Source organism: Alligator sinensis, unplaced genomic scaffold (genome assembly GCF_000455745.1).
Source record: "Alligator sinensis unplaced genomic scaffold, ASM45574v1 scaffold1391_1, whole genome shotgun sequence".
In the NCBI taxonomy this organism is placed as follows: domain Eukaryota; kingdom Metazoa; phylum Chordata; order Crocodylia; family Alligatoridae; genus Alligator; species Alligator sinensis.
In genome coordinates, this window is record NW_005842761.1 from 449,599 (window position 1) to 476,273 (window position 26,675).

General features: G+C 51.8%; 1 protein-coding gene and 1 long non-coding RNA gene across 10 annotated transcripts; both read left to right on the forward strand.

Annotated features, from left to right (window-relative positions):
• Positions 1-9,564: 9,564 nt before the first annotated feature.
• On the forward strand, positions 9,565-17,595 carry SH3BP5L (SH3 binding domain protein 5 like). 9 transcript variants are annotated; one of them, XM_025216699.1, is made up of 9 exons: positions 9,565-9,746; positions 10,165-10,925; positions 11,049-11,089; positions 11,328-11,424; positions 13,276-13,338; positions 13,838-13,966; positions 14,136-14,297; positions 14,900-15,073; positions 15,660-17,595. In XM_025216699.1, the coding sequence occupies exons 2-9, from the start codon at positions 10,689-10,691 to the stop codon at positions 16,059-16,061; spliced, it is 1,305 nt and encodes a 434-aa protein (XP_025072484.1). In that variant the 5' UTR covers positions 9,565-9,746; positions 10,165-10,688; the 3' UTR covers positions 16,062-17,595. The 9 variants fall into 9 exon arrangements, with proteins under 9 accessions (XP_025072484.1, XP_025072482.1, XP_025072485.1 ...); XM_025216697.1 differs by having other exon boundaries at positions 9,705-9,828; XM_025216698.1 differs by lacking the exon at positions 9,565-9,746 and adding an exon at positions 9,788-9,823.
• Positions 17,596-18,493: 898 nt separating this feature from the next.
• LOC112552093 lies at positions 18,494-26,600 on the forward strand. Its single transcript, XR_003096450.1, has 3 exons — positions 18,494-18,773; positions 25,563-25,703; positions 26,359-26,600. It is a non-coding gene; the product is annotated as an uncharacterized LOC112552093 (long non-coding RNA).
• Positions 26,601-26,675: the final 75 nt, after the last annotated feature.

Genomic DNA, 26,675 nt, shown 5'->3' on the forward strand with positions numbered 1-26,675 from the left:
TTCTGGAAGGCAGGGCTTCTTATTTTGTTCCTTCAGCATCCTGGAATGCTGCTTGCCATTGTCCTCTTTTCTTTCCACCTTGGTTTATGGTCTTGACTGGCAAAGCTGCTTTGTTTTCACAACTTATCTGAGAAACTTAACACAAATGTATCTAGTATTAGATTTAGTTTTGGTATATATTTGGTCACATTGATAATGACTATTAACATTTTTAGGTTAAAGCTACAGTACGGTACATTGGGATTATCTATTCATTTTAAGGCCTTCCTGCATATATAATGTCTCCTTTGAGGAATCTGTCCTGGGCTGATGCCAGGGTCAGGCCGTGTGCCCTTAATCCTGCTTGCAGTACAGGATGGAGCCCATGGGGCAGGACTGCGACCCACAGGAACAGAAGATAAAACAGAGGGCTCAATGCAGAGGGAAGCAAGTCCTCCATGGTCTTCTCTGTGGCTCTTGGGTGATGCTGTTCTGGACTTGTTTTGGGCTTCCTGCAGTAGTTTTGCAGTCACCCGAGCCTGGAACACTTGTTTAGCATGGTAGCAACAAATTATTGAAGAGGTCAAATGCTACAGAAGAGGGCTGGATTCATGCAGTCCTGGTGCTCGAGGTGGAACCTGACTTAGGTTGCCTCATTCTCCGACCCTGGCCTCACCTGGAGTAGAGGGAGCAATGGTGTAAGCAGCCAAGGCTTAGGTATCTGGTGCAATTCATACCTATCTGATTTCATAACACTCAAGCTATTTCCTAAATTGCCCATGGTTCTATGCAGAGGGTAGGACTAGGAGATGCTGCTTTGGTTTTCTGAGTCAGTTGCCCTGAGCTTATGTTACAACTTATGCACAGGTTGTACAAAGCTATCAATGGATTGGTGTGTGTCTGCAGACCTAACTGGCCAGCAGGGTTTATATGGAGAGCAGACAGATAGATTGTGGGGCATAATGTGGAGATCAGCCAGAAGGCATAAGGGACTAATAGGGAGATCAGACAGATTGAGGAGTATAGAATGGAGATCAGATGGTAAAATGGGCATGTGCAAAAGTGTAAGCTGCTATGGGCAGATTCTGGACAGATCACAGCAGGGTATGTTTGGTCAAGCTGGTTGAGTTGACAAATTTTACTTCTGCTGCTGGCTTTGGCCAAGGACCCACTGTTTGAGGCCCTTGCCTCTGCTGCATCCAGTTAGTAAATAATACCCAGAGGCCAACTCCCGGCTTGTTAGCAATGTAAAACAAACAAAAGAAGTTAAACAAATAAGATGGCAAGTTTCTTTAAATGACATCTTTTATTAGGCCAGCTAAGTATCTGGAAAAAAGTTTTAGGCAAGCTTTCAGGTACAGTTACCCTTCTTCAGGAATAAGGAGTCTTTGATGGTCTTAGACTCCAAGGAATGAGAGAAGCTAAAAGTATAAACAAATAAGCTCAGGTATTCAAGTTGTAGCCATATTAGTCTAGAGGAAAAAGCCATCAGGGCTCATAGCAGAGATGATATAGCTTTTATTCGACAAATAAGATTCTTGAAAAAAAAAATCTTTAATTGCAAACTTTTGGGCACAAACACCCTTCATCAGGGACTGGAGAAGAGATTGTAAAAGTTCTCCTGGGTAGAAATGAAAGTTCATATTTCATAGGATTTCACAGAGTAGTCAATAGATGGAAGACACCTCTGGGCAGACAGTTCATAGCTGGTATGGAGCCTCTCACCTCCTGTGAGGATCTGTGATGACGCAAATTACCTTGAAACAAAAGGTGGGAGCAAGATCTTAGGTTTCAGATGGTCAGAGTTGCTTCCTCCTTGGGAAAATATGAAGACTTCATTTCAAAAGTCAGCTAAAATTCAATATCTTCTAGGTGTCAGGTAAATAACCAGTATAAAAAACTAGATCTCTTAGTTCCAAAATGATACCTTTTATTAGACCAACTGAGAAACCACAAGAAAATAGATAAGCTAGCATTTAGCTGTATTCCAGCAGTTCTCCCAGGCTTCGCCTTATGGTTGCCTCTTATTTTTCAGAGGCTTTGCAGAGCCAGGAGATTTGTGCAAGCAAGCAAACAGAAGAAAGCCCTGCTGTTGGCTCTTCTGGTAGCTACTTAACCCCAAGCTACAGGCAGCCTCCTCCCTGGCCAGGTGCAGCCTTTTGAGGTTGCTTTCAACATCTTTTATCCTTCCCACTCTGGGCTCACATGGCTAACCCTCTCTCACTCCCCACACCTGTGCTGGCTCCCTTGCTGGGAGACTTACTAGGCCCAGGACCTGGTTCCCCAGCCTCCAGTGAGTCCTCCCAGGTCTGGGGTGGAGGTGTTTCTGGGGTGTGGGGTTGTTCAGACTTCCCTACAGAAAGATATATAATTAAAACCATGCATGTTTTCTGGTTTGTTTTTGTAACCTTTCTTTGAAAGATTCTGCAGGAGTCCTTCTTATCATAGGCATGATGGGGTGGAGTTATGCATTTTTGGGGAGCAGCCACATCCACTCTGTAGGAGTGGAGGGGTACAGGCTTGGAAAGGATCTCCCAAAGGGAGGAGGCAGGGAAGTAGGCGTGGGTGGCTAGGGGGGGATATGAGGAAGAGGTTTCATGTAATTGATTGTAAATGCTGGTTTAGAAACATGGTTGAGATTGGCTGGAGGGTTTGCTTTTATAGATATTAGTCAGGTAAGTAGTAGTTAGGGGGAGAAAGGATGGGGGAGTTCTCAAGCTTTAGGGTGTCATTTGGGGAGTCTATTGCCATTTATCTGTTATTGTAAGCTTCTCTGACCTTTTTGAATAGGTCAGAGTATAAATCTAGATGTAAATAATCATGTGGCATAGCAGGGATAGCACTGTGTGTGTAGGGAGGTATGATGCCATGTTAAAGGATATTATCTGGATTACTGGTGCATCAGTGGATAGCTGTTCTATTGGGCACATCTACATGAGGCGCTACTGCGCAGTGGTTACTGCACATTTATTTAGCACTTGTATAAGTAATTCACAGTAACTCTAGTTAGTGTTTGTGAATGCCTTTTTTGTACTGGCATGGGTTTTGCCATGAGACACTACTGTGTAGTAGTACTTGGCTACTGCACAGTCAACGTCTTGTGTAGATGCACCCATTGGTGACAAACAGCATTGCACTTCGAACTTGCCTTTGACTGGAGTTTCCGAGGAAGAGAGATCCTGGGTTTGCACCTCATGGTCTGCTGTTCCTATTAACCCTGGAGACTAAGGGAATTGGTTTATAACAAGGAAAGATGAAAGAAATGACAGAGGACACTTTCTTGCTGTTTAACAGTGTCACACTTTACACATACGGGTTTGGGGGGTTTTTTGCAAATTAAATGAGATGGTGTAGTACAAAATAAATCGCATCCCAATGTATTTTAGTCTGTATTGACTCAAATTAATACAATGTAGCCATTGATCCATCATGTGTACATGGTAATTCATTGAATTACATTTTGTGAGCCCCTCTGTCTACCCAATGTCACTTCAATTTGCAGATAGGAGAGAGAGAGAGAATACCTGCAATTGGCTGGCACTGGTATGCAGAGTGTATTTGCAGACATCAGGTATAGCAGCCCATCCCGACAAGAATCAGTCCTCTAGAAGCTAACCTGCACAGACCACCATGTCCACCCCACATAAGCGTGCTCACCTGGGCTGTGCTGCCCTTGGCTCTTCAAGGGGGGCTTGTTTGCCAGGGTCCCCGTCATCCCATAATCAGCCCCTGGTCCCTGCAAAGACTCAACAACCACTTTGCCTCCAAACTTGTGTGGCCAGGAGTGCTTTCATTTGCCCTTCACAGCAAATGGTGCCATCCCGATCCCAGCATTGCAGCAGCTTCTAGCCTGCTGGCATCATAACTATTTTTTTTCATTCTACAGGCAGAGTGGCCGTGGTGGGCGTGAGCTCAGAGCACAGTCAGACCCCTCTAGGACCCCTCTGTGGGTCCCTCTGTCAACTGCTATTGATTTGGCAGTGTGGAGAACAAAGCCAGGAAGCCTGGCTTGATTATCTCCTAATAGCCCACATTGAAAAGCATGGCCATCAAGCTTATGCAAGTCCCCCCCGCTGTAGGGCTTCATATGGTGGAAGCCTTTCTGAAAATCTGGCCAGCAATATGGTGCCAATGGGGAGCTGGGCTGTAGCAAAAACCCAGCCTGAAGATCACCCAGAAGGTCTGTTGGAACCGAACCCCATTCTCTTAAAACCCAGTCTAGGCTCAGCCTTCCTTTGAGGAATCACTTTAGGCTAAAGAAGAAGGAAAACACCCCGGCAGTGAGGTCTTGGGGGCTGGAGATATCCAACACTAGGACTGTACAGCTGAATTGGCTAGGAGACAGAGGGATGGGGGAGATGAATAGTTTAACCAGTCCCTGTTGAATAATGAATGCCTCCAGCTGAGGACCACAGAGACTCACTCTGTCTCTGATGCTCAGTAGAACTGCTCTGTTCACTGACCGCCTGCCCTCTGTCTCAGGAGAATTTCAAGAAGCATCTGGATTCCCTGAAACATGACCTGAAGGATGTGCTGAGCACCCCTTGTATTGGGAAAATGCAAAAGGTAGTTGACCTGATCAACCTACCAGCCAAACCCAGCTCCACATCCTGTGTGGAGACATCTTCAAGTGACAACAGGCTGAATGTAGCCAATAGCTAGGTCATGAGTCAGCCCATTGTCTGAGCTAACATCTGCACAAGGATTTACACATTTACCTGCCCCTTCAGACACCTATGTCCAAAATGTATATCTTTAAAATGGTGCTCAGCTACTACTTAACCTTAAGGGTACCCAGATACTTACTTCTGGGTCTGCACAGAACTTTATAAGCCCTGTCAGTGCTAAGCAGCTCAGCACTTGGGTAACCCCTCCACCTTCCTGGGGCTCCTCTATCTAGCATGCTAGAAGGCCCAATCGTGGAGGTATCACTAACGCATGCTAACCAGACTAAGCCTCAGACCAAACACAGCTGCAAGGGTTGGTGATGGTTCACTTCATGCCAATGACCTGATGGTTAGAGCACTCATAGGGAGTCCCAGTTCTCTTCTCTGCTACATCTCCTGCCTCTTGGGTAAATGTGCCATCCACCAGGGTAGTGGGTATTCTGGAGTCAAAGAAAATCTTCTCTGCTCTTGCAGTTCCACTTTACACCTGCCTTGAAGGAAAGATCTGTCCCTGCTCCAGAGAAGCTTTAAGTTTATGATATTAATAATTCCTTGGTTCAAGGACAGGAGCCTAACCTGCCCCTTACAGAAAAATGTCCTAACCTGTGTAGGCTATAGAGTCATTCTCATCCCCCTCTAGCCCAATGGGTATTGGCTCATGCCATGCATATTGGAATGGCTTTAGCAGGAGAGACGGAGAGAGCCTCCCACCCCATGATAGTGCCTACTCTGGTGATTAGGGCATTCACCTGGAAGGTGGGAGGTGTGGATTTAAGTTCCTTCAAGCAAAAGAGGGACTTGAATCTTGGTCTCCCTCCTCCTGGCTGAGTGCTCTGTCCAGTCTTGATTTGAACACACCAAGAGATGGGGAATTCACCATTTCCCTGCTTTGTTTTTTTTTCAGTGCCTAATTACCTACATTGTTAAAAACTGGTGAGTTTCAAATTCATCAGCTTCCAGCCATTGGAAAGAGTCACTTAGTGACCAGTATTTTACCCCCATGAAGGTACTTACATACAGTAATCCAGTCACCGCTTGGTGTTTTTTCATATGTTAACAACATCAGAATCAATCATTTTCTCTAGTACTTGAATAATGTTGTTGACTTTTTTGACAACTTGCTGTTCCCCTGTTCCTACACCTGAGAATAGCACTAGTAAATTTTATCACCACCTGGTACTCGAAACATGTATTAATGTGGGTGCCCAGAATGACCCCTAATGCCTTGCCAGGTTCTCCTAGGACAGGGGTGTCCAACCTTTTTGAATGTGGGGCTGGATCATGAACTTTTTATCACCCAGTGGGCCGGCGAGCCATATTCAAACACCCTCTGTCCTGAGCCAGAGAGACCCTGCCTGTGTAGCCATACTGCATTTTTAGCCATACTGCCCCTGCCTGTTACTGCAAGGTTCATGGTAGCTGCTAGTAGGCAGGGGCAGGAGGGACCCATTCTGCACCCAGACAGCTACTGCCCCAGAGACTGAAGGGGAGAAATAAATAGCTCCACATCTCCATCCCCTAAGCAGCGCAGCCCCACAAGCCGGTGCTGCCTGATGGGGGCTGGAGTGAAGCGGCCACTGCACCGTAGCCCCTCATCCGCCCGCCTGCACGGCCCCACTCACCATGGTGCCCAGCCGCCCGTGCACGCAGCCCTGGTGGCCTCAGCGCTGTAAGTCCGGAGCACGGGGTCCGCCAGACACCGGTTCCTGTCGCCTCACCTCGCAGAGGTCATGCCAGGACCCTGCCTGCCAAGGCCCCCATGTGCTGGCTTCCCACGTGCTGCTGAAGACGGGAGGATGCCAGCCAGGTCGGCGCCAGCCAGCAGAAGTGGCGGCAGAGCCGTGTGCTGCTCAGGACTGACCAGTGCAGGCAGGGGAAAATGCAGCTGAGCCCCTGCTGCTCTGGCTGGGCTCGTCCCATCCCGAGCGGCACACGGCTCCGCTGCCGCTTCTGCTCTTACATTTTTTTTCCTAAGTCAGGCTTCTTTCCGGGAACACGCTCCATCCTTCTATCTGTCCATCCATCCATCCATCCATTGATCCAATCACATTCTCTTTTGAGTCCAGTTTTGGGCTCCACAATTCGAAAAGGATGTGGAGAAGCTTGAGAGAGTCCAGAGAAGAGCCACGCGCATGATCAGAGGTCAGGGAAGCAGACCCTACGATGACAGGCTGAGAGCCCTGGGGCTCTTTAGCATGGAAAAGCGCAGGCTCAGGGGTGATCTGATGGCCACCTACAAGTTTATCAGGGGTGACCACCAGTATCTGGGGGAACGTTTGTTCACCAGAGCGCCCCAAGAGATGACGACTAGGTCGAATGGTCATAAACTACGACAAGACCGTTTCAGGCTGGACATAAGGAAGAACTTCTTTACTGTCCGAGCCCCCAAGGTCTGGACCAGCCTGCCACCGGAGGTGGTTCAAGTGCCTACATTGAACACCTTCAAGAGCAAACTGGATGCTTATCTTGCTGAGATCCTATGACCCCAGCTGACTTCCTGCCCTTTGGGCAGGGGGCTGGACTCGATGATCTTCCAAGGTCCCTTCCAGCCCTGATGTCTATGAAATCTATGAAATCTTTCTTTCCCTCCCTTCAGTGAAGGTGACTCTGGATCCTGAAACAGCCAGCCCTAAACTCAGACTCTCCAAGGACCGGAAAAGTGTGATTTTTGGAAACCAGAAGCAGGACTGGCCTGAAAATGGGGAGAGATTTGATGACACTCCCTGTGCCTTGGGTTCCATAGGGTTCTCATCTGGGAAACATTACTGGGAGGTGGGTGTAGGGGTGGAGAAGGGCAGCTACTGAGTTGTAGGGGTGGCCAGAGGGTCTGTGAAGCAGAAAGAATATCTCCAATTAACACCAGACCTTGGGGTCTGGGCCATAGAGAGGATGCAAGGTAAATACTGGGGTCTCACTGCCCCTGCAGTCCTTCTGTACACTGGAAAATTCTGCAGGGTTGGCATTTACCTGGATTATACAAAAGGGCAGGTGGCATTTTTTAATGCAGAGAACATGTCCCATTTCTTTACCTTCAATACTTCTTTCAAGGAGAAAATCTTCCCATTCTTCTGCACGCGGGACAAGAATACCTCACTGGTCGTTCAGTAGTCTGGAGTCTTCTGCCCAGTCTGTCCAACTTAACATTCAGCTCAGTTGTTCCTTCCATGCTCTGCAGCCCTGGCACAGCCAAAGCAGCATGGACACATTAGATGCACTCTTAGGTCCTGTTGCTTCAGATTTGATATATTCTATTTAGGCACCCAAGTGTGAGGTCTGTTCAGCACCAAGTGGTCCCTGCTCCTGCTCAAAGCAATGGGAGCTAAGGGCCTCAGAAAACCAGGCCACTTGTACTCCACTGCTTACCTTTGAAGCTCTCAGAAGTCTTGCAATATATCTGGTGTTTTCCTTAAAGCTCAGCCTTCTGAATTCATAGGATTATGGGAATATGCTTCATTTAAAGATAATAGTAAATGTCTATCATACATCACTGGTATTCGTATTGTGGGGTGTGATCCCCACCCATGATAGGAGGACCCTGCTGGGCTATACAAATACAGAACAATATGGTTTCTGTCCCCAAAGTGCTTACAATAACACCTCAAAGACTCCTGGTTGCAGAGAAAAGCTTGAAAACGTGGCACCACTACTGCCAACCCCAGCTCTTCCAACACTGTAAGTCAGGCCCCAGAGAAATCATGTGCCTGCCTTAAATTATGACATTTTAAACAAGAGTTTATTACTTTAATGAGAGTAATTATAGGGGTGACCTGAGACCAGGGCCCCATTTCAGCACTCACTGGACAAATCTAACAGGAAGCCTGCCTTGGAAACATTTTGAGCACATTCTTCCAGTGCCATTTCACCTAACTCAAAATGTTTCATGGACATGGGTCAATGGGAAAAAAAAGCCAAATAATTTAACAGATTTTTTTAAACAAAAGGTCATCCATTTTGTCAGAAGAATATAAGATAGGGACAACAAGAACAAGAACAAGACTCAAAACAAAATGTTGGGTTAAATGGCAATATAGGACTGACACGTTTCAATTTCCTCAGACAAAAAGGTGATCGTTGAACATGAAAGTCTCATCTGGTGGGCCGTTTCAAGTGTTTTCTGCCAAACTGGCTTGAAAATAATTGTCAAGCGTCATGCTGCGTTCCACAAACCCTGAAACTCCCGGTGAAATAGAAACGCCAGCGCCTGCCCAGAGAGAAAGAGATGCTTATGACATTTGGGCTGTCCATTATGGTGGTGGGAGAGAGGTCATATTTTTTAGCAGTTATGAGGCATGGTCATTTTTTTCCTTTTTCTTTTCAACCGCTGAGCTCTTCCCACAGTCACGGGAATCGGGGAGGTGGCACCCTCGTGTGAGCAGCTGCCCCGGGGGGTCGAGATCAGCCTGGAGAGGGCTGTTGACTCTGCTCGACCCCTGTGAGGGCGTTATATCAACCCCGAGGAGAGCAGGAAGGCCCCGCTCTGTTGCTATGTTTATACATGTGCAAAAATTCCTGATTTTTAACCAAATCTCATGATTTTTAAGTCAATCTTGTGATTTCAGTGGGGGGGGAGGGGGGATGCTTGGCAAAGCTTTGGGGGGTACCCAGTATCGCCATAGTGACCATGTGGCCACCATCAACTCCATGGCAACTGTTGTCAATGGATGTGGAGGGGGAGAAACGTCTCAAAATAAAAACAGGGTTTAAATAAAATGGAATTTGAGGAAATTATGCCTGTTGTGGTTTTTTATTTTTTTAGCTAGAATCAATTTTGAAAATATTATAGTTTCTCCCAGTTACTATCTTCCCCCCGCGCCAGGGAGATCTGGACCAGTCCAAGAGGCGGTGGGTGCGCGTCACGTTGGTGCCGTCGACCAGCTCTTCCGTGTTCCGTACAAAAGCCCTTGTGGAAGCGGCCATCTGGGCTGGAGCCGAGGGCGCCGCCATCTTGCGTTACGGTGGGAGCAGCGGAGGAGGAAACCCCCGGGGAGCCTCGGGTCCCCGGATGTTCCGTCCTCTCCGCAACTCAAGATGGCGGCGCCCAGATGCCGCTCCCTCTCCTCCTGCCTCACCATTCACCGACCCCGTTTAGGAGCGAGACCGGTGCGGGGTGTTGTTATTAAATCTTCTACGCTCGTCCCCGCGCTGTTTCCCAAAGGCTGTCTACGGGCAGGACGACGGTGGGGTGCGCATAGGAGCCGCCATGTTGTACGGCAGCTTTGAGGCGGGGTCAAAGCCGGTTTCCGGTTCCGGGGGGCCGGAGGGGCTGGGGCTGGCGCTGGCGCTGGCGCGGGGGAGCCGGGCCCGGGGCTGGTGGGGGAGGGGGCAGCATAAGGGAGGGGGGCAGGGAGGTGCAGGGAAGGGAGGCAGCGTGGGTGCACTGGTGCCAGGGCATTGGGGACAGGGGCTGCGATGGGGACAGGGGCCCCATCCCTGTCCCCATGCAGGTGGTTGGTGTCTGGGGCAGGCCACTGCACCCGGAACATGTTCTGCCGTTTGGTTTTTTTGGTTTTTTCCCCAGCCCCGTCCCCTGCGTCGGTGTTTCCAGCCAGCCCCTGGGTCTCTCCACGCCCCAGACCCGCCTCTGCCCGTGAAGCCCCCACAGCGCCTCGTGGGGCAGGAGCGGCGCCCAGGGGCCTCTGCCAGCTCCTGCCCGTTGCTCTCTCTTTGGGGCCTTCAGAGCACAGGGCCCCCAGCCCGCCGCGAGGGACCGCCGCGCTCCGCTGGGCTGAGAGTTGAAGCGCGAGTGCTGCCTGGGCACCCTGCAGCCTGACCTCCAGCCTCGTTGTGGCTGTGGTCAGTCCTTGACTTGCATCTCACGGTTTCGTCCTTGAATGTCCCCCTTACACCCTGAGCTCCAGCTTTAACCCAGAGCAGGCTTCAGTCTCCTACCTGCCCATGGCTCGTCCATCTGCCTGATCCAGCACTGTGGGTCCAGGTGCATAGCTCTGCCCTTGGGCTCGTGATAGATGGACCGCCTGGTAGGATGCCTGTGTCCCTGTGAAGGCTGCACCCTGGCCTGCCTGGAGAGGAAAACCTGATACTATGGAGGGGGAAGAAAGGCATGGCACTCCTGGCATGGAGGATTCAGACCAGCGGCTGGTTCTTGGTATGAACGAGAGGGATGGACGACAAACGCCTCCCGGGCAGCTACGGACATCTGCAGAGGAGGGTCAGAAGCCGGGGACACCTATCCCTGAAGACGTCTGCCGTGGGGAAAGTGCCAAGACACCTCAGAGAGGTGGGGAAGAGGAGGAAGAAGAGCTGGACCCCAGAATACAGGTGGGTTGAACATAAGTGACGGCCTGGCTGAGTCTCTGTCTTGTAGGCAGTAGCAGTCACGGGTCTTTGTAATATGCTGGCTTGAGGGTGCGTTACTCACTTCTCCCTGTGTCTCAAACACAGCTCCAGAGTCTGGCCCTTTACCTCGTGCCGTATAAGCTCTGGTGAGCAGAGTCCATCCCTGGTGTTGGTTGGGGGGAGGGGGATGTGGGGTGCGGCAGCTGGCTTGGCAGCCTTTTGCCAGGGCCTGGTCATGCATGTCCACTGGAGGATGTGTTTGTGAGCTGTGCATTACCCATGGCAGAAGGCTGTAACTGGGACTGTGTTGTAGGTGGTTTTGGGAAGGCATTTAAAATCTGGTGTCCCTAGTGCCTGCTGACTATGTGGTGGTGGCTTTCCCAGCTCAGTGGAAAGAAGCAGGTCCCAGAGACAGATGGAGGCAACGGAAGGGAATTTGTATAAGAATTACCTTGATTCTGCACAACAGCACCTACCTCTGGTACTGACGCATCCTCTGTTTACCTGGTATCGGAGCACCTCTCTCGGTACTGCATTTATCCATTCAACCACCTTCTGAGGTGTGGGGTGCGGTGGTCCCCATTTTATAGGCGGGAACTTAGGCTGAGAGCAACCAAGGTCCCAGTGGAAGTTAATTGCCTAAAACTCTGGAGGGTTGAGATCTATGACTTTGCCCACAATCTCAGTGTAGCAGAGGTTTGAGCCTGTGACACCTGGATCTCTGGCTGGTACCTGAACCTCTGAACCACCGCTGTATGTTTCATCTGTATAAAGGCTTTAAACATGAAAAGGTGGGAGCTTAACTTGAGTCCATCAAGTGAGCTCTTGGGTTTGATACTTTTATGCTGCTTGATCAAATTTGTTCCTCCTAAAAGTCCAGCTTGGGCAAAGCCATTGTAGATACAGCACACACCACACTGAGTTCAATTTTTAGCTCACCCTCCCCTGCCAAATCAGGATAGCCATAGGCTGGGCAGGGCAAGGGAGTCAGGCAGTGAATTTGTGGCCTGATAGCTGCTGTATGAATGCTTAGGGCTGCATCCTAATCTGTCTACTTGGCCTCCAAAGGGTGGTTTAATGGCTAGTCATGTTCATCTATCATGCCATGTATTCACCTGAGAGCCACCACCCACACAGATATGATCCTAATCCACCCTGTCTGACAAGGGGTGAGGAGGAGGAATCAGGTTTGCCTACCTTTTAGTTCAGCAACCTAGCAGGCAGGGCAGGGAATGGGAGGCTTGAGTTCGGACTTCCTCACCCAAAGGATGTTTGAAGCCACATCTCCCACTCCCCAGCAAAGAGCTCTAGCAAACTCTCCGTGGGCTGAGCATGCCCAAAGGCCCCCTACACCCTACCTGTTGAAGATACTTTACTGATTAGCCAGGAAGTGGGGAAGAGAAGGGATGCCAAAAGGAAGCTGACTAGCCCAGTGAGATGCGCTCTACCCCAGCAGAGAGGGTTTGGCTCTTGCTCTTGACTCCCTGTATTGCTTATGCATTCCTGTGCTATAACCATTTAAAGCAAAATCCCTAAAAGACATTCGGGGTAGGGGCCAGCACCCTCCCTCCTATGGCAGGGCACAGCTCGCTGGGCTCCACCAGCAGTCTGTGCGCAACACAAACTTTGGCTTAGATATGGTCTGTTCCCTGCACGCTTGTGCCCTGGAAAGTTGCTGTGACTTAATTTTTAAGTGGGTTTACCTTAGAAGTAAATTCAACTAAAGTAAGGGCAGCATGGTTAAATGGCATTGAAATGGGTGTGTGCTCTCATTCAGAGTTAGTGGCCTTGGTTCAGTTTAGTTTAATTTGCTTCCCAAGTCAGCTATTTTCATGCTGAAGTTTGTTGACACGGGAGTTTAATGCAGTTTAACCTGTCAGGCTTAAATGCACTCTGTTAGCTGAATTTGGATCGACATTCCTGAATGCCCCTGTGTTGACAAGCACTAGGCTGAGGGGTGGGGGGTGACATTAGGATGCCTGTGATGTCAGAGCCCGGTTCTTACCGTGGTTCATATCAGCCAGAAGCAGAGTGCTTTACAAAAGGAGCATCAGTCTCTGTTCTGCAGACAGGGAGGCTGAAGTCCCTAGAGATGGAGGGAACGGCTCCTAGTGCTGGGAATAGAACCTGGGACTCCTGAGCCCCCATCAGGTGCTCTGACAACAGGGACATGGCACCAGCTCACTTCAGGAGGTGGAAGCCATTCAGTGAAGGCTCCTCCCCACCCACCCCAGGCTGGAGGGTGGGAGGTGTGATAGGAGCTGGGGGCTGGTTGAGGCAGGGCTACATGTGTCCAGATGCAGGTCCCAGAGCCCTGCCTTCCCTTCTGCAGGAGGAGCTGGAACACCTCAACCAGGCCAATGAGGAAATCAACCGTGTGGAGCTGCAGTTGGATGTGAGTGAGTTCTGAGTCTTCCTGCCACCTCCTAGCCCTCTGTCCCCAGCACCTCTGCAGCCTGCCAAGCTGATCATCTCCTTGCCCCTCCTTCCCAGAGTCCTGTCCGGCCCTTAGGCTCCCTTCCTTTCTGCTGCCTTAGGTACCAGTCCTTAGTCATGACTGGGTGACATTTGGAGCAGCTTCTGGAGCTGTCTGCACTTTCCTGCTGCATGTTTTTGAAGCTAAGCAGAGTTGAGCTGTGGTGGGAGACCTCTAAGGGAAATGCTCTGGTACAGCCAGACACTGGTGTGGATGCTCCCCTTGTGCAGGAGGGCTTGGTGATTTCTACTGTGGATGCAGACATCTCTGAAAGGTGCTTTCTCCTTGAGATTGGTGCTAGCCCCAAGACACTGCTCAGGCATGCGATGCCTCAGGGAGAAGGTGCCAGATTTGGGAGGGGATCCCATGTCCTTGAAGCCAGTTGTCGACCCAGCCTTTCCTATCTTCTCTGCTGCAGGATGCTAGAACCACATACCGTAGGATCCTCTCTGAATCTGCCAGGAAGCTGAATGCACAGGGCTCACAGCTGGGTAACTGCATCGAGAAAGCGCGGCCCTACTATGAGGCACGTCGCCTGGCCAAGGAGGTATGACTGCACCATCCCATGCTCTGCCTCTTGTTACTTCCAGGCTTGGCCAAGCTGCCTTCCCCAGGGCTGTGCGCCACCTGTCAGAGTTGAAGTTGGGGCTCCTGGGATTTCTCCCTTGGTTGTGCACTCTTCCCTTGTGTGTGATGCTCCTGTCCCCATTGTGCAGGCCCAGCAGGAGACGCAGAAGGCAGCACTGCGGTATGAGCGGGCAGTCAGCATGCACAACGCTGCCCGCGAGATGGTCTTTGTGGCTGAACAGGGCGTCATGGCAGACAAGAACCGGCTGGACCCCACCTGGCAGGAGATGCTCAACCATGCCACCTGCAAGGTGAGAACAAGGGTGTGGGGCCAGGAAGTGAAACCAGTGTTTGGGGGGGGGGGGGGGGCGGGGGGGGGGGGCTTCCCAACCCCCCCCCTGCAATATCAGCCATTAGGGGTGGGGCCTAGGATACTGTGCCACAGTAGCAGGAGAACCTACCACCAGCAACCCGGGAGTTGAAGGGCTCATACTAAGGGGGACTGTGCTGCTGATAGAATAGAATATCTGAGGGGGCTGTACCAGTCTCATGAAAACAGACTGCTGTTAGATGGGAGCTGGGCGGTAGAGGCCATGCTATCCCAGGTACAGAGCTTTATCTACCTGTGTGATGGAAGCTTGAGAGCAGGCAACTCCGGGAGGCATTGTCCCAAGTGAGCATGCTGCCCAATAGGGTAGGGGGTAGGGCTGCAAGGAGGGGAGCTGTACCAATTGCCCAAGGTAAGGATGGGGAATTGAAGCTGCGCAATCTGTGCATAGTGAACACCTGGGTGCCTAGTGCATAGGGAGGGATGGGGGAGAAAAAGGGGAGGGAACAGGATGTGGTGGTTTCTTGTGTATGCAAGATGGGGCTGGTCATGGATGTACCCCACTGAGCTGTGTGATTCCTGCAGGTGAATGAGGCAGAGGAGGAGCGGCTGCGCAGCGAGCGGGAGCACCAGCGCGTTACCCAGCTATGTCAGCAGGCTGAGGCCAAGGTGCAGGCCCTGCAGAAATCCCTCAAGCGTCTCATTGTCAAGAGCAAGCCCTACTTTGAGCTCAAGGCCCAGTTCAACCAGATCCTGGAGGTGAGACATGCACCTACCCACTGCTGATAGCGCCTCTGCTGACAGAGACCTGGGGAGGGAGTGAGGGTCCTCCCCTCAGTGCCTGTGGTCCCTTGAGGTGGTGAATGTAACAGTCTGCCTCTACAGGGCTCCTCCCTATGGGAGAACGGCAAGGATTCCCATTGCTGGGACCTAAGCCAGTGGTGAGAGAGAGTGCAGGAAGCTGAGTAATGGCCTACCCTTGTAGTAGGTGGGGGACAGGAGGAAGAGGTTTGGCATGCAGCAGGCTGTACTGAGTGCATAGGGCAGGGGCAGAGAGTCTCCATATCCTTTTGGGAGTGGATGGTTGCCTTGTTGACCTCAGGAGGCCAAGCCTGAGGTGATGGGGCTGGGACAGAAGATTGGGGGACAAGTGGGGAGGAGGGCGATGGGGAAGGGAACTGTCCCCAGCTCCCTGGGGACTGTGGTGCATGGTGATGACCTGTCATGTCCTCATCTGCTCCCTGAGGAGCTTGCAGCCCTGGTGACAAAGCTGAAGGGATGCGCGTTGCTGGGAAAGGTCTGAGGGGCAGAAGGAGGAGCCTCACACCCATTCATCTCCCCTCAGGAACACAAGGCCAAGGTGACAGGGCTGGAGCAGCAAGTCTCCCATGCCAAGATGCGCTACTCGGTGGCGCTGCGCAATCTGGAGCAGATCAGTGAGCAGATCCACGCCCGGCGCCTGCAGCGCCTTGTTGTGCGCCGTGCCTCGCCGGTGGGAGCTGAGGCCAGCCCTCTCTATTTGGGGGCAGAAGGGGGTGCCCGGCTGGGGGCCGAGTGCCCCGCTGCAGACACGCTCTCGGTGCTCAGCCTGCAGACCATCGCTTCTGACCTGCAGAAGTTCGACTCAGTAGAGCACCTGCTTGGCCTGTCTGATGCCACCAGCCTCAACAGTGATGAGATGGAGGAGCGGGAGCAGCGCCGGGCCGGGCACAGCCAATTCAAGCACCACCGCAGCATCAGTCTCTAACCCCCCTGCCCTGCTGCCTCACCCTGTTCCTTCCCCTCAGGTTGCCTGGATGGAAGGGACGTGGGGTCCAGGCGGGAAGGGGTCATTGCGGCTGGCTCTGGAGAGGCCATAGGACATAGGAGCTAGTGCTCTGCAGCCTCCCTACCATGTTAAGCCACGGTCTCCAGAGACTTTACCTCCCAGGGTCCACTGCTGGCCCTGCCTGAGCTGTGTCCTGGAGGCTGTTAGCTCCATCTTACCACATCCTCTGGGTCCTCCACGGCAGGGCTTTGGTTAGAGCCTGCGTGTCCTTTTATTGCAGCTGAGTCACCTGCAGGCTGTGGCCACCTGGGTCTGGGAGCGTGGCAGGCTAGGAGCTGCAGTCTCCCTGCACTACTGTGTGTCCAGAGCAGACAGTACCAGCACTGCTAGTTTTTACGCACGCTCCTTGTGGCTCTGTGGTGTCACCAGCCTTGCTGGGCATGTCTTGGCTCTGTGGGGGAAGGGGGGAGGGCATTGGTGGGCTGAAATATGCTGCTGCCAGATACACTACATCTGATCAATGTGGGGAACAGGGAGGGGCAAGTCCTGAGCAGGTGTATCCCCATGGGGATACACCCAGGCTCCAAGCTGTAGGACAAGGGATGAACTGATATCTGCCCTCTTACCTGCTGCCCTGCTTTAGCCCCTGAACAAGGTGCATGCTCTGTTCACAGGGAAAGGGGGTCCAGTAGCAGTGACCTTGACATACAGCGGTGGCCTGTAGACCTTGCCCTTCCCTGGCCCACCCTGGGGACTCATGCCCTCTTTCCAGGACCTCTGTGGCCCTTGCTGGGGTGGGGAGAGGGAAGAGTCCTGTGTGCAGGATTCACCCTCTTCTTGCAGAGCTGCTCAGTACATTGCAGTGTACTGGGGAACCTGGGAGGGCCAGCCCCTGCCCTGAGAATATTGGTGCTTAGTGCCCTAGGTTGCTCTCCTTGTGGCAGAGAGTACAGAGGTAGCCAGCGTAAAAATCACAGCCTTCAGCAGTGCTCAAGGGCACCAGGGCTCAAAGCCACCTATGGACCTTTCAGCCAAGCGCCTTTGCCAATGAGGTGGGCAGGCGCAGGTCCCCTGGGGGGCAGTTCTTCACCCCCCCCCGGGACGCAAGCTGATGCCAAACGGCCTTTATCCTTCCCTAACCCTGTCCCATCTCCCCCCAAGGTCACAATTCCTACTCCAGTCCTCCTTCCTGCGAAGAGACAAGTACTGTCCAAGCTGCGTGAAACTCCATTTGCACTAGTGGGCTGCAGGGAGGGGGACAGCAGGGTGTCAACTGGGCTGGGAGTTTCCTGGGCACTGCCACCCACGCTGTCCTGGAAGTCAGGGCTGCCTCCTCTCTGTGACGGGTGCCCCTCATGGGGGGCTGTTGCTGCTGCTGCCGCCGCTGTGGCCTGATGTGTTGGTGTACTGTGGCTGTGATGAAAACTGATGGTTTGAGGCAGCCCAGTGACTGTGTGTGAGTGAGCGGCTGTGCTGTGTATTTTATTTAAAGTAAAGTTTACGCCCCAGAGAACTCTAGAAGTGCTGTCTTTATTTGCTCCCAGTTCCGTGCGGTCCAGGAATGCTTGGGCTACAGATGCTTGTTATTCTAGCCTGCTCTTGAGACTCCTGATTAGAGCAAAGCAGAGTTGCCTCCACTTGGGCAGTGGCTGTGAGGGTAACAAATCTGTGCTCTCAACAGATTTGAGCCTTGATGCTTCACAACCATGATGCACTATGAGGTGAGCCTGGGGATTACAGCTGTCTTAGCTGGCAGCTGCAGTTATCTGTTACCATCTAGCATTGCAGACCCAAGAGGGGGATGGGAGAGGATTTGCTAGAGACAGCACAACAGTGTCAGCTGAGTCTGCTCTACCCATGCTACTTAATGCACAGGCTGAGAAAACCTGAACAGCTGGCTTGTAGTGTCCTAAAAGAATAAGGGTCTGTGTGTCTACAAGCCCTATCCAGTTACTTTGGCAAAAGTCCCACAAAGTGGAGGATTATTTTTAATTTGGTTAAGCTGTGGAGAGCAGTCTGAAGTAAGGAAGGGGAAATGTATTAAAAATGAGTGCTCATCTAGACAGTTACTGGTGTGATTTACAGAAGGTTTAATTCACACACTTTGTGTTTCTTGTACAGAGAAGCACTGAGAGAGATGATGATTTAAATGCACTTGGCACAAAAGGTCGGAGTATGCTGACAGATTGCCAGTGAAGTAACATTTAGGAGACAGTGTCTGTATGGAGGCAGTTTGGGGTATCGCAGCAGAAGGTCTGGGTGACCTCAAGCATTGGAGTAACAAGTTGAAATATAGTGGTACAGAATACGAAGTCACGTGTGTGTGGCTAAGAATACCTGTTATTAGATGGGAACCGTAATAGGAGAGGAGGATGACCTGGGTGTCCTCTGATTAGCAGTCCAAAGTCCCTCAGGAGTAAGAGTCAGCCATGGAAAAAAGCACGTGTGCTACTTGGATATATCTGGAGAGGTATTTCTAGAAGAGATAGGGAAATGTTAATGCTCTTGCACCAGGCACTGGCGTGACTGTAACTGGAGTCTTGTGTACGGTATAGTCACCTGCATTGAAGAAACATGAATTCAAATGGAGCAGGTTCAGAGAAGGGGCACCCTGTCGATGTGGGAGAGTGCAGAGCTTCTATCACTTGAGAGGTCCGTTTGCTGCACCTGGCAAAACAAAGGCTGAGGAGGGTAGGATCTGTTTCTCTTGATACAGAAAGTAGATTTTTTTAACTAAAGGATTATGTTGAATAAGGGGTGTAAATTGGCCGTGAAAAAATGTAGAGTGGAAACTTTGAAAGAATGAGCAATGCCCGGAGCCAGAGAGCAGAAAGCTTTGCAGGGGGAGTTTCCCCTTCATGTTTCAGCAGCCTACTTGTGTAAGCTGGTTGAATCCATCAAGACTGTCAAGGGATGCAAAGAAGCTCTCTGAAGAGGACCTGGAAGAAGGCTCATTGTAATGGCTGGGAGACAGTGACAGTGGTGTAGCTAAGATGGGAGCCACTGGAGCACCAGCCCCAGGCCATAATGCAGAGTGCACAAAAGCAGTCCTGGTTGCTGCTTTCCTGACCACAGCACTACCACAGGCCATCTGACTGCAGTTGCTGCCACCACTGCTGGCAAGGGTTCAGAACTGCCCAGTTACACTTCTGCATTGTGATGCCAGTGTCCCTACCACTGCTGCCTCCTTTCTGTCTCTGTCCAAAGCTGTGGCTGCACATCTAAGCATACTAACCTAGGCTTTAAATTGGGCTCAGCGAGGGGATGAAGACTAAGTAAAGAGCGAGGTGGCCAAGAAGGCAATAGGGGGAGTCCTCACAAGGTTGTAAGAGGGGAAAGCAGTAGCAGGGCAATTTTGCCTGAAGTGTTTATATATAAATGTGAGAATTGGAGAAAACTGGAAGTCCTAGTATACATGTGGAATTACGATGTAATTAAAATACCTGAGGTTGGTCAGATCAGTATTAACTCCTTCAGGAAGGAGCAGGCAGGAGTGTAGAAAAGGAGGAATGTTACCTTTGTATATTTGTGATTGCTCTGAAGCATAGAAGAAAGTCTCTGGGTTAAGGTAAAGTGGGTAACAGCAAAGGCAATGGTAATGTCTACTATAGACCACCAAACCAGGAGGAAGAGAGGATGGGAGGTGTTCTGACAATTAACTGAAGCAGCCAAATAGGGTTTGGTGCTTATGTGGGACATTTAATCACTGCATAATCTGTGAGGGCTAACACAGCAGTGCACACAGTCAAGCAAGCTTTTGAAGTGTGTTGGGCCACTTCTTAGTGGAGAGAGAAACAGAAAATTAGCATTGGAAGGGACATCAATGGGTCATCTAATCCAACTCCCTGCTCAAAGAAGGACTATCCCCAGCCAAGGCTTCGTCTACCCAGGTCTGAAAAGTCTCCAAGGATGCAGATTCCACCACCTCTAGGTAACCTGTTCCAGTGTTTTACTACCCTCCCTGGGAGTTTTTCCTAATATCTAACCTAAACTTCCCTTGCTGCAATTTGAGACTGTTGTTCCTTGTTCTGTCATCTGCCACCACAGAGAATAGTCCAGCTCCATCCTCTTTGAAACCACCCTTCAGGTAGTTGAAGGCTGCTATTAAATCCCCTCTGTCTTCTCTTCCCCAGACTAAATAAACCCAGTAAGGAACCCAGACTTTCCCTGACTCTCCTCTTGTTGCTGACATGCTTGTAGAAACCCTTCTTGTTACCTTTCACATCTCTTGCTAGCTGCAACTCCAGAGTGCTTTGGCCTTCCTGACTTCATCCCTGCATGCCCCAGCAGTACTCTTAGACTCCTCCCTAGCTGTTTCTCCCAGGTTTCCACTTCTTGTATGCTTCCTTTTTGTGTTTAAGCTCACATAAGAGTTCCCTGCTAAGCCAAGCTGATCTGCTATATTGGCTAATCTTCCTGTGCATCAGGATGGCTTGTTCCTGCACGTCAGTAAGGTTTATTTACAATACAACCAGCTCTCATGGACTCCTCTCCCTCTCAGACTGGCCTCCCACAGGATCCTGCCCATCAATTCCTGGAGTGAGTCAAAGCCTGTTTTTCTGTTACTCTGCTGCTCTTTTTCCTTCCTTTCCTCAGGATTATGAACTCATTCATCTTGTAGTGGCTGCTGCCCAAATTGCTACACCCACTATTGCATTCCCCACCGTTTTTTCCCTGTTTGTGAGCAGCAGGTCAAGAAGAGCTCAGCTCCCAGTACCAACTAGGTGTTTTCAACACTTGCAGCAGGAAGATATCCCCAGCACTCTCCAAAACCTTCCTGGATTGCCTGTGTGCTGCTGTACTGTCAGGGGGATTGGCGTCCCCCATGAGAACCAGGGCCTGTAAATGGAAAACTTCAGCTATCTGTTTGATGAAAGTCTCACCCATTCCCACAGTCCTTCCCCCCCAGTTCCCAGCACCTGGGAGGAGCAGAAGAAGCTGAGCTGAGGAGCGCAGCACTCCACTCCTACCAGATTTCCCTGCACCAACATCTCCATGCTTCTTCCAAGCACAGACTGTAAGAGAAATGTGCTGTTACGGAGAGGAAAAAGTCTTCCATTGGGGACCAAGTGCCATGTACTTGGAGAAAGTCAAATGTTTCCATTTCCAACCTGAACAGGGAGTAATTTTCCCATGTTGAAAAGTGAGGCCTAAATGCTACAAGTAAGGCACCCCAGATGCCAAGGTATGGAAAACAGACTTGTCTGTCTCAATCATAATGGATGTCCTAGAAATGCACTCTGCTTCTTGGCACAGGCATCAAACCATGTAACCAATTCGAAAGGCAGGTTCTCCACAGAAGAGAAGAATTGGCTGATCATGCTTTCTGCATAATGCAAGGTGTCCGCTACCAATGTCTTGGACCACAACCATTCTCAGCCTGTGTGCAGAAACATGGACGGGGAGGGAATGGGTTTACTAATCAAAAGATAGCTGTTGTTCTCACCTCTTCCAAATCTGTCTCTATGTTAGCATTTTTTTAGGGGTGGGGGGAGGCAGGAGGGGTATACAATGTGTTGTCTTCATCCTTGAGCTCTGCCTCACTCTTCTGAGTCCTAAATGCTTGGGCGCAATCAGTACATTGAAACCCAGATGTTCCTCGCTTGGCAAGGGCCAGCAAAGATGGTGGGATGAAGAGGTGGAATCCAAACACCCAGGGTCTGGGCTGTTTGTCTTCAGCATCCCTGCAATGAGAGAGAGGAGCTCTTTGCCCCTTCTTCTCGGCTCACTCTTGAAAACCCTGTATGACTTCTGGGGGGGTGTTCTGAATTGCAACCGCTATAACCACAGGAATGAAGAGGAAAGACTTGGCACTGAATGAACCTGAGAAGTAGTTTATCTGATTTTAATACTAACAAGCTTCTACCAGCTGGTCACTGATCAAACAAAAAGGCCTTGGAAATAATTACAGGGCTTGAAGATCCTCAGGTAAAAAATCAGATCCTGTCAGCTGCCCCTAGTCCTTTCCATTGCCCCAGAGAAAGTTACAATAAGACTTAATATTCCCAGGCAGCCAAGAGACAAAGAGTTTGCTTTTCCTGGATCAGTGCAAAGAAAATCCAGGTAAAAGGGAGAAGGGAAACCAAAGTCCATGTTGTAGGGCCATGCCCTAGGGAGTAAATAGAAAAAACTCAGCAGTGAACAATCCTGAGACCTGATTTAACTCCCCTCACTTCTGATGGGACATCTCTCTATTCCAGGGGGAAGATGGGAAATAGGGGCTGGAAGAGCAACACTGAAGTATCTTTACTGAGTACAAGAACATGGGAGTGTCTCCAGGAAGGTTTTGTCCTGAAACCCCCTCTTCTTCCCCCCCTACCCCCTTCTCTAGCTGCAGCTTCTTGAGAGGAGCAGGGGAAGATGTGGAGAGACTTCCTCTCCGTGCTCTTCTGAGTGCCTGAAACACCCAAGCTTGTCTGGGCCACGCGTTCTTGGAGAAGTCAGAGGAACCCAAAAGAGCTAAGCAGGGTGGGCCCAGTCTTGGACTCGGGCAACACTGGGAAGCCACCTGGAGCCTCCCCTTTGGGTGGAGCTGCTTCAGGAAGAGCTGTGAGAGCCATGGGGGGAGACGGATGTGTCACAAGGGCCAGGGCTTTCCCAGAGCATATTATTCACAGAACGTTTTCCCTTCCCCAAAACAGCAAGGTACAGCTGGGTCTCCTGGGCCTGTTCACACCACCAAGGCTTCAGGCGGGCAGCAGGCACATGGCAGCACCCACTTTGCATCCTCACTCGGTTCCACTCAATGGAAAAGGGCCCTGGCCTGGCACATGGAAATCTTTCCGCCCAGTCTCCCAGAAGCATCCTGGAGCCCAAAGGAAAAAGCAGTGGCCACTTGGGGTCGCAGTTGTTTCTCGAGGACTCCTCCTCCCAGCAGATGGAAGAGCAAGAATGCCGTCCGTCCCTTCTGTGTGGCTCCAGCCCCTCACCTGACCCCTCTCCCGTGCCTTTTCTGAGCAAGGGCTGCGGGGCTAGGGCGTTCCTTCCCTTCTTCACCCCGAAGCCAGCTTAGCCCCTTCCTCTCCAGCCCAATAGTGGCAGATTAAGATTTATTGGGGTCCCGGGAAAACAGAAAATTGGAAGTGAGGGGAGGTTTGCTCTACCCCTGCCAGGGGGCTGTGGCTGGGCCCACCTGCTAGCCAGGGGCACAAGCATCTCCGAGATGAAGGTGGCCCCTGCCATGGCCTGGTCCAGCACCTCTCCTCTGCGTGGTGCGTGTCATACAGCCAGTGCTGCAGTCCCCCAGCTCTGCAGGCTGGGGCTGGGGCCAGGGCCGGCCTGTGGGGGAGGCACAGGCTCCATGCCACCCCCACCTGCCCACCCACCCCTTTGCCAAGCTTGATGGGGTGGGACTGTCCCGCCCCGTCCTGTTTTAACAGCGCTGGAGCCAGTGGCCACCTGCAAACAGCAGGGAGCGGAGCTGCCCATGGGGCCTCCTGGCTGCAGACCACCTGGGGAAGCTGCCTCTGCCCACAAGAAGCCTCACATCCACCCCTGGCCCTGCCCCGGCCAGAGAGGAGGAGGCATGCGCTGCTGGCCCCGGATGTCTGCAGCCCTGCCTGCATGGGCTGTGCTTCCCCTGGCACCCTAGGGGGCCCTATCTGGCCTGCGTCCCACGGGTCTGTGCGTTAATCTGCCCCTGCTCCTGTCCCAAAGGTGCCTGTTGTGCTCAAAAGCTTGCAGAAAAAGATCATTTTTTTTGTTTTGCTATTTCTTGGTTGGTCTAATGAAAGGTATCATCTCTGAACCAAGAGTCCTAGAGTTTTGCATATTTTTTTGTCTCAGACCAGCAGCGCTACCAAACACATCACAGGACTGGAGGCATCCTGTTCACTCGGGGCAGGGGCAGGGGCAGGGCGGGCTGTGTGGCGGGTCCTGGGGTCCCGCCCACTCGGGGAGAAGGGAAGAGATCGAGCCTGCAGGTGAAGCCAGCCTTGCAAGTGTGGCAGGGACGCTCAGCCCATGGCTCTGGCGAGTCACATGCCTGCCCCACACCAGTGCCGCTGGGAGGGGAGGGGACGGCTGCTGCTCTGAGCATCCCTACTGTGGCCCGGGGGCCAGAGCGGCACAGACCCCCAGGCTCCATCTGCCTCCAGCCATGAGAAATGTGCTGAGCACCCTGCGCTCCCAGGCAATGGGAGTTTGGGCCACATGGGGATTGACGAGGCCACTGGGCAATGGGAAGGCCATGGCACCGGGTGCCCAGGGTCTGCGGTGCCCTCCTGGGCGTGGTTGATCTTCGTGTCAGGTCCCCCGTCCATTCCCCTCTTCCCCTCCAGTCACTCCCCAACTCCACCCCCTTACTATTTAGCAGTGGTGGTGAGGAGGGCCCGTCCCCCAGAGGGGACAATCAATGAACTGTGTTCCTGTTGGAGATGACACTCCTTGTACAGTGGCCCCCTGGCGGCTCCCCCTTGATGGCAGGGCACTGAAGGTGATGAGGTCAATAGCCTCCAACTCAGTCCTGCCAAAGGGCTAATGCAGAGCACAGCCTTGACCAGCCGCTCCACATCTGGCTGCAAACCCCAAACTTCCAAGGAGGGTCTGGGCAAGGAGCCATGCAAAGGGGTGGCAGGGCAGAGAGGGGCAAAGGGGTGGAGGGTCCAACACCACACACCCAGTGCACGTGCATCGAATCTGGGCCCAAGTGCCGAGCCCAGGGCCATGCATCAGGTTTGGAGCAGCACATGAAGTCAGATCTGGTGCGTTTAAAATGAGCCCTGATCATCTGGGGTGCAGCAGCCCATGGGGTGGCAATGCATCTGCTTCTATTTGCCACTCCCTGCCCCAGGGTCAGCACCCAGGGCTCGTGCCCCTGTCACCGCCACTTCATTTACACCCTTATGTGAGCTCCTCACAAGACCAAACATTTATCACTGGGGGAACAGTGGCAACATTAATTGTTGTGGGCTCTGAGAGTCATGGCAATTAATGCTGCCACCACTTCCCATCCATTAAATTTTCAAATCCATGGAGACCCCACAGGGTGGCCGACTTGGATCCATGAGCTGGATGTGGTCCTTTGGCCAGGGGCTGAGCAACCCTGAGTTAGGCTGTAAGGTGCATCTCTCTCCTGCTTTCTGCCTGCCTTCAAACAGGTAACTTCCTTTCTCAACCCAGATCTGTGACTCTCAACCTTTTTACACACAATATGCCCCCTCATTACACTAAAGATACCCCTTGAAGATGCCAGCTCATAGTTTTCACTCATATTTTGACAAGAGAAAATAGAGCCATTCTTTGACACACGGATTCCTATTTGAAATCTCAGGGCTTGTTTTGTGCCTCACATAGGTGTGATCTGTAAAAGTGCTAAGGATCTCGCCACTTTCTGATTGAGAATTGCTGGTCAAGATCAACCCAATACCAAAGCCCCTTTGCACCCCAAGACCCCCACTGCCCTAGCCCAGCAACTCTGCCCCTGTGACCCCCCTTGCAGTCCCAGGATGGCTTCTGCTAAACATTTGCTGTCGTGTTCAGCTCCAACAGGTGGAGACAAGCCGCACGGCTAGACACGGCACGCCACCACCTGCCTGGCCCAAGGCAAGAAGCAGAGCCCCCAGGGTTTGGATCCCTCCAGAGAACGTGTTTGGAGGACAGGAGCCCAGGTGCAGGCAGTAGGTAAGTGGCTGTGAGGTGCCTGCAGAGGTGGATCTGTTGCCATTAGCTCTCCTATCTGGGCAGGTTGTGGTCCCTGTCCTGCACTCCCTTTTGCCCTGAGCTGGCTGAATAGCCTGAAATGCTTGCACCAAAAGACAGAAGAGTCCATGGCTGCCCAGGAGCCCCAAGAGGCCAAGCTAGGACTCCTCTGATTGCAGCATCTGGGCACCTCCCAGGACTTGACCCTGCTGGGTGGCTTTGACTGTGTTTTATAGATAGAGAAACTGAAACAAGGCTGTGGGAAGGACTTGCGTGAGAACAACCAGGGAGTGAATGGCATGGCCAGGGATGAAGCCTGGCAGTTTTGCCCCCAGGCATGTGATGGGAGAAGGAGACGCATGTGGCCTTGAACTAGTGCCTAGGATCTAATGGTGTCCCAGGTCTCCCCTTGTGCGAGGCTGCATTCAGGAGGGCCTGGCGTGAGCCCCTCTGGGCAGCACAGGACAGAGTCTGAGGTGCCTGCCAGGGCCCTGGGAGTCAGGGGACTTCTGCAGATGGTGTGGAGGATGGCAGGGGCTCCCCAGCACCTCGGGATCCCCAAAGTGAGATGAAGACACCCCCTTCATTCAGCTGCCATGTCACTGTGTTCAGGGCACTGCACTGTATTCCCTTGCAGGATGTCACCACTTTTGCTAAGCATGAGTGGGGCTGCAATGAGTATAAAGAGCACCTTTAAAAAAATAGTCTCCTGGCAAAAGATCTGTAAGAAGAGGAGGCCACCCTACTTAAGCAGAAACCAAATCTGGAAGTCTTACATCAGCTCCAAAATATGATGAGGATGGTAGGACCATGCCTGCACCCCCACCCACTTGCTGTGCATCTGAGAGCCTGCTGTTGATCTGGGTGAGTGTTAAGTGTGTGTGTGAGGCCATGTGTCTGTCTGGTGGGTTTTGTTCACATGTGAGCATGTGGGTGGGATTGTGATCTGCACAT

Coding starts and splice junctions, on each gene's coding strand:
- SH3BP5L (XM_025216699.1), top strand. CDS start 10,689: ATGGAGGGGGAAGAAAGGCATGGCACTCCTGGCATGGAGGATTCAGAC. Junction 11,090..11,327: donor CTCGTGCCGTATAAGCTCTG/GTGAGCAGAGTC, acceptor TGGCTTTCCCAG/CTCAGTGGAAAGAAGCAGGT. Junction 14,298..14,899: donor TCAACCATGCCACCTGCAAG/GTGAGAACAAGG, acceptor TGATTCCTGCAG/GTGAATGAGGCAGAGGAGGA.